This window comes from Lutzomyia longipalpis, chromosome 2 (genome assembly GCF_024334085.1).
Source record: "Lutzomyia longipalpis isolate SR_M1_2022 chromosome 2, ASM2433408v1".
Classification (NCBI taxonomy): Eukaryota; Metazoa; Arthropoda; class Insecta; order Diptera; family Psychodidae; genus Lutzomyia; species Lutzomyia longipalpis.
Genome location: NC_074708.1, coordinates 9,492,454 through 9,506,168, shown reverse-complemented (window position 1 = coordinate 9,506,168; position 13,715 = coordinate 9,492,454). Strand labels below are relative to the sequence as shown.

The window sequence follows — 13,715 nt, the reverse complement described above, 5'->3', positions numbered from 1 at the left end:
TAGGTTTTATTTCTAGGTGCTTTCAGAAGTAAATGATACGTTTTTAGGGTTTTTATTAGAAAGATTACATACATCAAAATCAAGATGAACTTGATTTGATTGGACCAATTTCTAAAAAAATCTTTTTTTTCTGAAAAAAAGCTTTATTTAGAAGCTTTAAATTGTTAAATTTTCAACTGAAAAACTAAGAGGAATTTAATGTTAAGAAAACACAAAAAAAGTTCTATCAAGAAAATTTTTATTTCAGCTCAAAAAGAAAAATATAAAGTTTAGAGAATTAAGCGCAATAATTAATAAAATTCTCTGTGATAAATGTAAAGAAAACGTGAATTATATAAATTGAAAAATTTAGGAGCGATATTGCATCATTTTTCTTAGATTTTTAGTCTCAATTTCTTCATGAAAAAAAAACATGAAAAATCTAAAAATTTTAATAAAAGTATCTCAAGGTTTGGCTGAATCTTCGCAATTTTATCTCTTCATGCTTGCAATACCACCCCAAAAAAAAGAAAAATTGATTCGACGGAAAATTAGCTTAACCTGCTGGCCGCCAAGACCTTGGAGCTTCCTTAGAGCGCCAAGGTGGGGTCGTTGAACGACCCCAAGAAGGAAGTCGATTTTCTCATAAACAATAAAACCGGGAACCGTCGGGTCACTACCTTTAGACTCCTTATATAGTCCTCTTGCCCCTTGCATCACAAATTCGCCACCCGGAAACACGCAGAAGAAGATATTAGGGAAAAACATTTTTCACTCCTTTTTTTTCACACTTTCTTCGTGAGAAATTTGCCACGAAGTTGACCGCAACTGCTATTTTTTTCACTACTTCCCCACATTCCCCTCACTTCCCGCACCGTGATAAATGGCAATATTTCTCGAATATTCTTTATTGTTTTGAACATTTATATGCTTCTAATTATGTTTTATGTTGTTTATGTTACTTATTCGCGATAATTCTGACACTGAGATGGTAAAGTGAGAAAGTAAACACAACCCTTCAACCCCCTTCAACCATATGATTTATGATGTGACTAACTTCATTCTGAGAAATTTTCCGCAGCATGGCCGTTACACCAATTTTTGAATTCCCTTCTTCTACATTTTCCTTAATAACTTTTCTTGTGGTGGACGGATTGAGCTGAAATTTTTACACAATCTCCTCAGATAACCAAAGAACTTATTTCCAAAAGATGGGAATGGTATCTTTTATATTTATTAAGTTATAGCACGAAATATAGGGCTGGGGTCGTTCAACGACCCCGCTTGGCGGCCTAGAGGTTAAAAGAAAACTGGAAAAATGAAGAAAATTCAGGTGATACAAAGTTTTGTGCTTTGCTTACTAACTAACGATAGCATTAAAAACTATACGTAGAAAATCACTGCGAGCTTTAAAAAAATTCACGATCTATACGTTCCTATTCGGAATGGTCCTTTGGCGGTGGCGTAATCTTCCAGATGTTCGTTGCGTAGCGGAACCAGATGAGGAAGAGATCCTTCGCCATCTGGAGCCACGAGAAGATTGGTGTGATTTTAGAGCCATCAATTTCCGTCCAATTGACGGCTATTTCGTCAATTTTCATTCCCAGCGCTTGTGCCAAGAAGAGGATTTCCACGTCGAAGGCCCATCGCTCGACGTGCATCAGCTGGAAGAGGACTCGTGCGGCACTGCGCGTGAAGAGCTTGAAGCCACACTGCGTGTCACGAATGCCACGAACACCAAAAGTCCACACGAGGGTGTGAAAGCCGTACATGAGGAAGGTACGGAAGATACTTCGTTGTGCTATTGATTCCTGCTCCAGGTGGGCACGTGATCCAATAACCACGGCCTTCTCATCCGCACTGTCAGCGAGATTCTTCATACAGGATTCGAGTTTGGCGTAGTCCGGGAAGTGCGTGGCCCCATCGGCATCGGCGAAGAGAATATAGCGTCCTCGGCATGATTGGACGCCCAGACGAACAGCTCCACCCTTGCCACGATTCTCAATGAGAGGTAGAACTCTCACGCGATCACTTCCATGCTCCAGGGAGTACTTGCTGGCTACTTCGGTAGTCTTATCGGAGCTTCCATCACTCACAATGACCACTTCAAAGGTAAATGCTGGAGTCTGTGAATGCCTTTTGCGCAGGTACTCAAGGCATTCATCCAGCATCTTTCCCAGACGACTCTCCTCATTGTAAGCCGGTACAATGACACTCAAATCCACAGAAGCCTCATCCTCAATTGATGGGAAATTCTTCTGCTCCTTCGTCGAAGGATCTGTGTAGTACTTTTCCTCTTTGTGACGAAGGATCCTCGGGTAGGGAGTCGTCATGTACTTTAGGATAATAAAGAGCTAAAAAAAAGGAAAATTAATAATTTTTCTCAATGTAAACAAATTGAAACTTTTCCGTGAAATTACTTACTCCCATGAGGAATCCAACTGATAGGGCAGACCCTACAAATGCACAAAACTTTACATATTCAGCGAAATCCATTTTAATTGTTATTTACGAATGTTACAGCATATTTTTATTAAAATGTTTTGCATAAAAATTATGCCACGTTCGACGCCGCGTCTTGTGTCAAAAACAGCTGAGTCGGTTTTTTTCGCGCGTTGTCGTCATGGAATTTCTTGGTGAAAATATCGCCGCGGTTTATCATGAAACAAAGTGGGACATTCCTCAGGACATTAATTTCGGTTGATGATTTTTCTATTTTTTTTCTCAGTTTTTCTTTGAAAAGAAAATTAAGAAAATTAAATGGTAAAGTGTGCTAGTTTAATAGAATCGTAAACTAAAAACAGAAAATAAAACATTCCACGGAAAGTAACAATTCCAATGGAAGTAATTTTCCCGCCATTTTCTGTACTGGAAGTCTGGAAGGTTTTATGATCAACGATCGTCGGTTGATCAACTCGAGATCAACTTGATCAATAAATTAGTCAATTTTAACTAAAACAGTGACTCAAAGCTCCTCTTTATTCTCTACTTTTACCACTAAATGTAGTCTTATTTGTAACATTTCCTCTGTAACGTGCATTTCCGCATCAACGGGCAGAACATCAATCCCTCAGAGCATGTCCTGAAGTGCCTGGAAAGACAAGCAAGTATCTAATAAAATCCAAAGAATAAATAATTTAAATTTATAGCTACCTTCTCCACTTTCCACCTGATCCTTTGAAGCAGACAATGTACTTGAATCTGGAGGTGGTGTCAGGTACAGCACCTCCATCAACTTCACAACGGAATCTCTTCTTCTTCTTCACCTTTGTCGTGGAAGAAGATGTGGCCACAGCTGGGCGTCTCATTGACTGAGATTGCACCCTATTGGTGGTTACTCTTGTTGGTTTTACCATTTGTGTGGGAACTTTCTGACTGAGAGCACTCTCAGCCTGCATTTTGATGAGGGTGGCCAATCTCTGAGCTTTCAATGCCTCATCACGCACCCTCTTGGCTTCTTCCAGGGCTTTCTGGGCTTCATAGTGCAACCTTTTGTTTTCGCTGATTGTAAATCTATTCTGAAGAGCGGATGGATTGCACGAAGCATACGTTCGAGCATCACAAATCCTCGATTGGCTATTGAATGCCGTGAATGGTGGGCAGGTGTAGGACAACAGATCACCCGTTTTGGGATTGCAGACAAAGTATCGCGTGCAATCAGTTGCATTGGCTTGTCGTACACCCATTGAGCACGAGAGGATCTCCACACTGCTGGCCAGGGATCCGTCTGAATCGCTAAGGAGTGGGAGGATTGTGTCTCTGTAGGTGTCGTAGCTGAAATAATTCCCGCGCAAATTGATCACCTTGTTTCTCCCACCTTCCGCATCGAGCAATTGATTGGCCACCTGTGCAAATCCAGGTGGAGGCTCTGAAGACATCTCCATGCTTGCCATTGAGTTCATCAGTGTCTCCTTACTCTCCATTGATTCCTCATCTTCGTCAATTATTTCTGAAAGAATATTTTTTGCTTCAATCGCAAAATCCACTCAATATTATCTAAAGAAATTAATTTAATTCAAATTAATACCTTCCTCATCAATCTCTTCATTCTGCATGTCGTCATCGGGCTCTCGCTGTTGGTAGCGTTTGTCGTCATTGTGCCAATTATGGCTTGTCTGCATTTGTTGATTATTTCCACTGGTGCTCCCAAAATTATAATTAGCAGGTTGTATTTGACCGCTTGCCCCGGATCCAATTGGTGGTGCACCGTACACCTGATACTGTGACGTGGCTCCAAAAGTAGGTGGTGTGAGAAGGTTGTACGATGCAGGATACCCCTGGGCTGTGTACGATGCCACTTGTGCCGAATCCGTGGGGTAGTTGGAGTAGGACGATGTGAGGGGTGTGTATGTGAGTGGAGGATACGGAGGGTAGTAGTTGCTGATGTCCTGTTGTGAGTAGGAAAGGGGAAAAGGATCAACTTGTGGGCTGTATTTCACACCGTAGCTGTCGATGTAGTAATGCGGAGGTGGAGGTGTACTGGAAATTGGCTCCTTCACAGTCACTGATATTGCTTCCGGTGGATCTTTCGCCTTTGTTACATTCCTATCGCGTTTCCTATCTTCGGTGTGCATTGGCGGTGGTGCTGGATAGGGGATGGGGATGGTGTAGATGACTGGAGGGACAACTTGATGATTCGTTGAGACGAGTTGCTTTGAAAGTTCTAAAACTGTTCTCAGGGTATTCTCTGAGATGTACGGTTCGGGCTTCTGCTGTGGGTTCATCGTGTCACGCGGACGAGCCACATTGAAGAGAACTGCTCCCTCGGGGCGATTTACCACAATCTGGGAATTTGAATAGCTATCCGGACGGAATGGTAGCCTAGACAATCCTGCAGATTTCACATGAATCGTTGAGCCATCAGGAGTGAGTTTCTGCTTAACTCTACTTGTGGTCAAGGGATTTTTCACAAGGTTGGGATTTTCGTGCAATTTATTTTGCTGCTCCAGGATTTGTGTGAGGGTGTCTGGATGAATTTTCCCATCATTGGGAAGGGATATTTTGTTGCTGCTGTTGTACATCATAGCCTGATTCCGGATGTTGTGTAGTGCAAGGAAGGAATTGAGGTCATCGGGATGGAGAACAGGTACATCCGGGGTTGTTTTATTCTTGTGGAAATTATCAATCAACTGCGTGAGTCTCTGGAGATGCGTTGAGAGCTCGGAATCAGTTGTTGAACTTATCGGCAGTGGGAGTAGGCCAACTTTTTCCTCAACATTCCTCTCAGTGATCACTTCTACTGGATCACCATCCCCGCTGAATTCATCCTCGGAACTTAAATCCTGCAGCTGTGGCTGCGTTATGCTCACTTCACTCCCGTGCTCATCATCAACGTCCTCCTCATCAACATAGGGTCCCAAATTTTCACTTAAATACTCCAAATTGTTTACACCGTAAATGTTGTTGTCATCAGTGGGGGCTTGGGTGTGATCCCCAGGGAGGTTACACTCCCAATCATCCCCCGGTAGGACACAGACGCCCACACTTGCCTCATATATCAATCCTGTGTCACATTGATTTGGAATCCACACCACATTCCCCGATGGGAGTTGAACACATCGAAAATATTTATCACATCGCGTTAAATGGGGTCTCGTTGCCTCGGGGCAGGATTTACCACCCGCAATGAGGGGTGGGAGATATGCAAGAAAACCTATTAGCACTGTAATACCTAACATAGTCCGTATGTGGGTCAACTTAATCCATTGCCACACCAAGTAAACCTATATATTTGGAAGTTCACAAGAGATGGGTGCACTGACTGAGCTCTGGTATCCGACTGAAAGAGTTTTTGGTGAAAAGAGTGTATTTTAACGTTGCTCTGGGTAGCTCTTCTTTGGGTAAGGCTCAACACGAAGAAGTCTCCATGAAGCACTATCAACCCAATTCCCCACCTAATCCACGGGCCGCGCGCGATACTCTATGAAGCCCACAACAGACGATGTGTGCAGGTCTCATTTCTTGAGCTGCTGGAGATGGTAACGATGATGATTTTGTGCAAAACAAATATAGTTCAATTCGTCTGCATTTCAAGATCAACCGTCTATGTTGCCGGTGGAAAGCTTATACGGAGGTGGTTTGACTTACAAATTAGCACCCTCATGTTGCTAAAGACAACCATACGCGCCTTTTGTTACAAGAAGAACGAATATGGATCATACATTTTTAGCACCTCGTGAAGAGGTGAGATGAAACTTATGGATGGATGGATGCTAAACTCCAGGTCAATGTGGAGGCAGAACATACATAGCATGTTCTCTTTCTCCGTGCTTCCGCATCTCTTCTGCTTCCATTGTTGTGTGTACCACCAAAATGCTGCACAATTTCCGTTGAAAAATAAAATTCATTCATGAATTTGGAGCAAAGCCGTGTTGTCATTGTCTCTGACCATCGGGACAATGGCCCTTTAATTGAGCAAATGAAGCGAAACGGGTGGAAAACTGGATGTTCTTTCTTTTTTCTTTACATAAAATGAAGAAAAAAAAAAGATTTCAAAACAGAAAAAGTCAAATAAAGTGTGACGAGATTTTTTGGGCACTTCTTCTTGATGAATTGCAAAAGGAATGGTGAAGAACAAGACATGTCCACTACTGGGTCAGTGGGTTGACTCTTTGATGCTAATGCAGAGCAAACAAAATGGTAATAATGAAGATATCATGGTTGGTTTACTTGTTGCCAAAGGAAAATGCTAAAGAAAAAATAAACCCACTCGGGATGCTCTTGAGAATTTTTGGATAAACTCTCTAAAAGAATCATCATGGCTACATTTCGACGTATAATAAAAATTTCGCTGAAATAAGAGAAAAAAAACTTTCTCCCTCATGTGTGGAATTTTTTCACGAAAGAAGAAAAAAATAAGGAAATTCCATTAGCAGAAATAGAATAGTTCTTTTATTTATTTATTTTCTTCACACCAATCACGAAGAATCAAAGGCTTCATTTGAATAAAAAAAAAGCAAAAGAAGAAGAGAAAAATAAAAGTGTTTTGTGAAAGGCCGCATTTGAAAATCACTTTTTCCACATATATTATTTTTTGTTTATAATCTCTTCCTCCTTAATCACTCCACTCCTCCACGGTGTCTTCCCCCTCGAGAATATCACTCTCGGAACTGGCCAAATGTCATCTGTGTGTTGGAATGCGACTCGGCAGATGGAGACCATTCACAGATCTCTGCCTCAAATTGTCCAATTTCGATGACACATTGGGTATTATGTGGGAGTGCGCCGAAATTGTGGCACCATCGAGGCACAAACAGCACCATGTGTCGCATCGGATGCAAAAGATGAATCCAGCTGTGATCCAAAAGACAAGAGCAGCCCAAGAATTGCTGAGAGTCCCCGTGAGGAGGACACAACTACCAATGAGGGAAAGGGTGGCCGTTAAGGAGGAAACCTGCCCCTGTTGCTGATGATGCTTTGGGAGGCAGAATAGGATTATGTTGGCCAGAAGAGCACCTGAAAAAAATAAAGAAATATTCAAAATGATTTTTTCATTCTCTTCGTATTTTTTAAGATAGTTTTAAACTAAAGTTCTTAAGGTAAAATAATTAATTAACACTCACCAAGAATTCCCGAAGAAAGGGAAATGTATTCCATGTAGACCACTCCGAAGGTGATTGAAGCAATTCCACAGAGTATAAAAAATATTCCAATGAGGGAAATTCTCCAAGTTGTCACGGAGGGTGTCTTCAAATTCTTATCCATCGGTCCAGCCATTGAAACTCTTATCTTCTGCCGGTACTCATCGACAATGGCATCAATATCGGTGGAACTTTCCTCAGAGGCTGCAGCTTGTTCGCCATCATCGCTGAGGATTGACGATTCGGCATCTTCCGTGGGATCTGGGTGGTCAAGACATCGTGGCGATGGAGGTTCACCGAGGAGCAGCCATTCGCGCTCCAATTCCTCATTGTGGGGCTTCTTCGGCAAGCGGGCTTTTGTCACACTAGCCGCTACTGCTGATGCCCTGCGGAAGCACCACAAACTGCGGGAAGTGGAAGCGGATGCGGGAAGATTTTGTGTGGCAGGAGGTGGAGCTGATTGGAGGCGAGTATAGGCAAGAGATGGTCCCTGGTGTTCAATGCATTTAGGTCGATACGGTGTGTATAGGAGGTAGAGGGCTCGGAATATTGTTGCCAGGAGATGACTTCCAGCTAGGATGTAGATTAAATTCTCCATGGGACAAGCAAAGGCAAGCATTGCACAGAGACTACCTCCGGTGAATATGGCAAGAACTGGACTACCACTATCACGACTCTCGTAGCCAATTTGCTTGGCGAGAATTTTCCATTCGGATGTTGTTAGCTTCACAATGAGGGAATACATTTCGGGGAAGAGCTCCATTAGGGCTCCAGAGCAGGCCAGAACGAGGAGACATGCCATGGCTGGGATGACTTTTGTTAGATCCACGTAGGTGAGAATTTTAAAAATTGGTACAGCTAAGAAATCACTGCCTGGCTGAAAGTGTACCAGCGTGGAGAGACAGGCAGCCGTGAGGACGTGTGTAAAGGTCACCACGAGGATTATTGCAAGACCAGTGAGACGATTGTATCGTGCACTTGTTGGCATTTCGGCGGGAAAGGAGAAAGCGCACAAAGCAGCTCCAGCAGCAACCCCGGAAATACCCTCGGGGAACCACGTTGAGTGATGCCATTCAGTTTCATCTCCCTGCAGCCACGTCACAATCCCCAGTTGACCAACAATTCCCAGTACGCCCGATATCATGAGGCACCCAAAGATCTTTGTATTCTCCAGGCCCAGCATAAACATTCCAGATACAAGGAATACAACAGATACACCCAGAACATCTGGCCATGGCTCGTTTGGCGATGAATTTCTGCCTGAAATGGCACGATATGGGTAATTGGATTAGAGTGACGTGCTAAAGTGCTTATTGGTCTCTTATCGGTCTCTCTATATAATGCTTTCTATCTATGTACAGTACATAATATTCCTATTGAGCTGCAATATGTATAAGTTGAACTATATTGGGTCTTGATGGTCATGATCTAGGAAATAGCCTTACATTTCTCTCAAATATTTATTATTCATTGAATAATTTATTATTCTCTCGATTTGAGAGCTTTCAAAATTTCTTCATGAAGCTTTTGAGCTTCTAACGAGAAAAATTTTCTTATTTTCAGAAAGGATATTTGGTGCAGGATTTAGTAGGTAAATAATTCTCTTCTATATGAGATGTTAGGTCTACGAATGTTAGACAAAAGCTTAGAAAAAGCTCCATAGCCCGGTGTCCCATATTTAATAAATTATTATCAATACCTACAATTTCCCTAAATGCATTAAGACTTTAATGGCTTTAAGAATATTTTCTTTTATTTTTAAAAGCTTAAGAACTTTCAAAAAAAATCAAGGCGAATTTGGTATTTTTTTTACATAGAACTAAAAGCTCCGAAAAATGATGAATATTTTGTACAAAAGAATTTAAATTAACAAGGATTTATTAAAAATTAATAAGGACGATTAGGACCTTTTTAGGAGACGCGTATTTCCTTAATATGTATGTCAAACAGCATGTCCTCAGTATTTAAATATGATTGTATGAATGGATGTTGTTGGTTTTTAAAAATAGGTATAGATGGTAGAAAAAAATCAATAGAACTTCTTACCTAGAATCCACATACGAGCCATTCCACCAGTCATTGTATCCAAACAAGTGCTGAGTGTCCTTGCTAGGGCACCACATGCTGCCAAAAGGGCCAGAATGTCCATCCAGAGCGTGAGGAAAAGGAGTAGAAAGTCACATTTGTGATTTGTCCTCAAATAGCCGATGTTTGTGATTTTATTCGTGGCACTGCGGCAGAGTGCTGTCGTGCGTGAAGAATGTATTAAAAGAAGGGCGAGAAAAAAGTTTAGTTTTTAAGAGAAAAAAAAAAACGGAGGTAATATGAGAGGAGAAAAAGGATATTGCTCCCATGGCATATTGATTTCTCACGGTCAAAGTGAAAATTTGCACACGAACCTGAAAATGTAGCTGGAAGTGCTGCAACAAGGAGCGCAAAAAGCGTTGTTGTTGCTCCAAATTCATTGTAAACGCTCTGGTGTACAAGGATTATGGCTCCAAGGGCCCATCGACTACCCGTTCCATAAGGGATTGAGGTAAAAATCCTGTAAACACCGCACTAATTGAACAAATATTCCCACAAAAGATCATCTTATGCAAATTAATTGTCCCTCATTTGACTATCTAATTAACTCTCCAACACACAACACCCCAGCTCTATAGAGTCATACAGTAAACAGCCTGTTCTGTGGAGAAGGACATTTATGGGGTGGGTGGGTTGTTTCAAGTGTCCCAAAGGGGTTTATTTTAATTCCCAAATTTCATGCAATTGTGTGGGTGTCTATATCGAAGAGAGAGAGAGAAAAATGAACAACAAAACTCACATTTTATGGTAAATTTACACGCAATTGATGAAAATTCCCTCAATCAATGGACAGCAAATTCCCTCAGCTTTGATTAGGCAAAAAAAAACTTCTCTTTCAATAAAACAGTTTGGAGGGATTATATACAATTAAAAGCTCCTTTCTCTGTTGTGGATTTTAGCAACAATACAATATGCCACATCACTTTTCACATAATTCCCTTTAATGAAATTCACAAAATTTTCCAATCGATTTCTCTGCAAAAGGCATCGCTGAGGCGGGAAATGCTAGAGGTTTTCCTCTGTTGTGAAGCTTCCACCATCGACTGAACTCGTTACTCTACCCCGGGGTTTGTCTTTATGCAGGCGACACGCGAGTTATAAGAGAATGAAATGAAGAGCTTGCGCTCTCGAAGCTTTCAACATCACATGGCAGAGTTATTTTCTCAACGAACTCCCACCATCAAGAGGTTTATCAGTTCAGAAATTTCATGAATTGCTTTATAAAATAGGTTTGTTTTAGATAAATTAAAAAATAAATTTTAAGGATTCTTCATTGAAATTTAAACACAGCAATGAAGAAAGAAAAAAAATATTTTAAAGAAATATAATGTACATTTAATTAAACGATTTTTTATAAAAATCCATCAAAACTAAAATATTAAAAAATGAAATTTCTTTTAAAAAATCTTCTGGGAATTAATCCAGCGTGCGTGAGGACGGTGTAGATTTCATTCCGAGGAATTTTATCGGCTTCCCTTTCGTAAACCTAGAAGAAATTTAAAAAAAAAATAATTCAAGGAAAATTAGTTTGAGACGTTTGAGAATTTTTTTGGAATGTATCATTTTTGTCAAGGGACTGTAAATTAGCAAAAGACCTAATAGAAAAAAAATTAAATGCTTTGAAAAACTCACCAGTTCTTCTCCATTTTCCACCCAACTACTAACAGCAAGGGCAGCTGCAACACGCGGTGTTCGCTGAAAGGGATTCCGCAGGTGGTCAGGCAGTAATTCCTCTTCGCGTTCAATATTCAAAACAGCCTGATGGGGGATTTGTGCAAAAGCGATTGCGAGGCAGGAAATGGTCACAGCGCAGAAAATTAATTTTTGCCTGAAATTAATATAATTTAGATGCAAAACTGAGAAGATTTGTTTGAACTGTTTTAAATTAAGTTAATTTGAATATTGTAAATTGATGTTTTATGTGGGTGATATGCTGATTTGTATATAGAATTGCACCATCACCAATTTCTTAACACAAATCTTGTGGATTTATTGGATGAAAAGTAAAAATTTGCGTGATGGCATTCACTTTCAATTTTTCCTTTTGCTTTTGTAATTCCTCATAAACATGATCTTTTTGTCACGGTCCAGTAATAACTGGCTGCATGATAAACCCATGTGGAAGAGCTTTAATGTGCTCAGAGATGAAATTCCACCTTCCGCCAGCAGTCACAGATACTCCGCGTACTCACGTACTCGTTTTTTATTATTATTATTTCAGAGCTTCATCAGTAAATGGAAATTACGTACATCACAGATTAGAGATCATGGCACCTCACCAGATTGCAGTATCACCACACAGAGGGTACGTGAAGAAGTTCATCCGTTAAGTAACCAACACACCTGATGGGCAATGCGGAAAAAAGGTAATACGAGCGAGAGAGATCCCCCCAAATACCGGATGGTGTGTGCCGCGTAGAGCGTGCAAAAAGGATGGGATGAAATTACATAGTTAAACCGGCATAAAAATGACCATTTAATTGCATCAAAGTAAATGCCATATATTTGCTATATATTCATTGGATGCAATGTGTACAATCTTTTGCTAATTTATTGCCTTTATAAATCACTTTCACTACCTCTCAGGTGGAGTGAGTGAGGGTACCTCCAATTGCTGAATTGGAGGTCTTTATCAGCACCCATGGTGTAATAATTCGTGCAGAAAATCAATACCGCGCGTCGTATTATTATGTGAATGTCTCTCTTCATAGTGACGATTGAGGAATTTTATTTAAGAAACAATTTGTACCCAAAAGTATGTTATATATCGAAGAAATAGGTGGATGTTGTATTTCAATCACGTGCTTTATAAAATTAACCATCACGGTGCGCACGAGCTTTTTGCGGCATGATTGAAAAATAGAGACCTTTCTCCTTTTCTGTATCAAAATCATGTTTAGTCCAGCAGGTCAATAAAATATACATAATAACATAATCGAAAAAAGGTGATATTTAAGCAATTTGATGAATTTTCATGCGATCGAACGGGCAAAATCTTTTTTGATCTGTTTTGAAATGCCATTTAGGTGAATTTTACACATCAGTGCGGAATTTTTTATCGCAGTATTTAACGCTTAAGCGCGAATTGGGTTTGACGCTGACTAAAACGGCCTAAGAATGAAACATTGCATTTTATAATTTAAAATGTAATTTAAAAATTAAGGAAGAAAATATTAAATTTAATGTTTCATGTTTATGATTTTGCAATCGTTTAACCCTTTTGCGTCCGCATGACACATAGAAACATTGATACGTTTGACATTTTTATCATGAAATTTTTCAATGGATATTTTGAGAGGAAATTTCGGAGTTAGAACTTATTTTTTAGTATTAGTAGATTCAACACATTCGGAAACTTAAAGAAACATTTAAAATCATAAAAATCCGGGAATATTTAATGTTTAACGTGTGGTTCGCTGCATACATATAACCCTTAAAACGCGAAGGGGAACAACCATCGAGTAAAGAAACTAATTTGTTATTAGAATTGATCTAAAATGGTTCTCTGTGCTAAAAGATAATTTCTCGCTTTTTATTGCTTTTTATTATTTATCTAAAAAATTGAAACAACTTTTTTTCAAGATTTTAAACAAAAAACTAAAATTGCGATAAAATATTCTGCCATGATCTGTACTGTCTGTACCCAATTTTTAAACTAAACTACCGTGTAGGAGAAAATGGCTCGATTTTTCTCTTCTCTTTTTTTTCTGCCACAAAAGACTTGGATGGAATGTGTAGCATTGCGCCATTAGAGCTAAGCATCGGTTTGTGTTATTTAATAGATGGTTTTTGCCAATTCGTTTATTGTTGTTGCACTGATGGATCAATTTTAGTTAATTATTAATTTAGCAAAATGGGTTTATTGTAAAAAAAATGAAAACAACTAATTCACAACAATTCAACAATGCAATTTGCCATTAAGAATTCAGCACGAAAATTAAATCCTCAACTCTTGCAGACAATTTCATTCATCATTAAATATTGCTGCGGTGAAGTGAAATGTTTTCTGTATGAAGGGAAAAATTAAAGTTTAATAAATTGTTTATCAATAATATTGACGTTCAATTTTGA

At 39.7% G+C, this 13,715-nt stretch overlaps 3 protein-coding genes across 3 annotated transcripts; all 3 read right to left on the bottom strand.

The window, feature by feature from the left end:
* Positions 1-221: 221 nt before the first annotated feature.
* Positions 222-2,577, bottom strand: LOC129789086 (dolichyl-phosphate beta-glucosyltransferase). Its single transcript, XM_055825723.1, has 2 exons — positions 2,404-2,577; positions 222-2,333 (listed from the first exon to the last, which is right to left on the bottom strand). Exons 1-2 carry the CDS (start codon positions 2,473-2,475, stop codon positions 1,416-1,418), a joined length of 990 nt encoding a protein of 329 aa, XP_055681698.1. The 5' UTR covers positions 2,476-2,577; the 3' UTR covers positions 222-1,415.
* Positions 2,578-2,899: 322 nt separating this feature from the next.
* LOC129788970 (uncharacterized) lies at positions 2,900-5,761 on the bottom strand. Its single transcript, XM_055825511.1, has 3 exons — positions 4,007-5,761; positions 3,133-3,928; positions 2,900-3,070 (listed from the first exon to the last, which is right to left on the bottom strand). The coding sequence occupies exons 1-3, from the start codon at positions 5,655-5,657 to the stop codon at positions 2,989-2,991; spliced, it is 2,529 nt and encodes an 842-aa protein (XP_055681486.1). The 5' UTR covers positions 5,658-5,761; the 3' UTR covers positions 2,900-2,988.
* A 1,081-nt stretch (positions 5,762-6,842) lies between these two features.
* On the bottom strand, positions 6,843-10,690 carry LOC129788995 (uncharacterized). Its single transcript, XM_055825576.1, has 5 exons — positions 10,384-10,690; positions 9,959-10,104; positions 9,606-9,803; positions 7,542-8,819; positions 6,843-7,434 (listed from the first exon to the last, which is right to left on the bottom strand). Coding segments are annotated over exons 1-5 (1,959 nt in total). The 5' UTR covers positions 10,386-10,690; the 3' UTR covers positions 6,843-7,099.
* Positions 10,691-13,715: the final 3,025 nt, after the last annotated feature.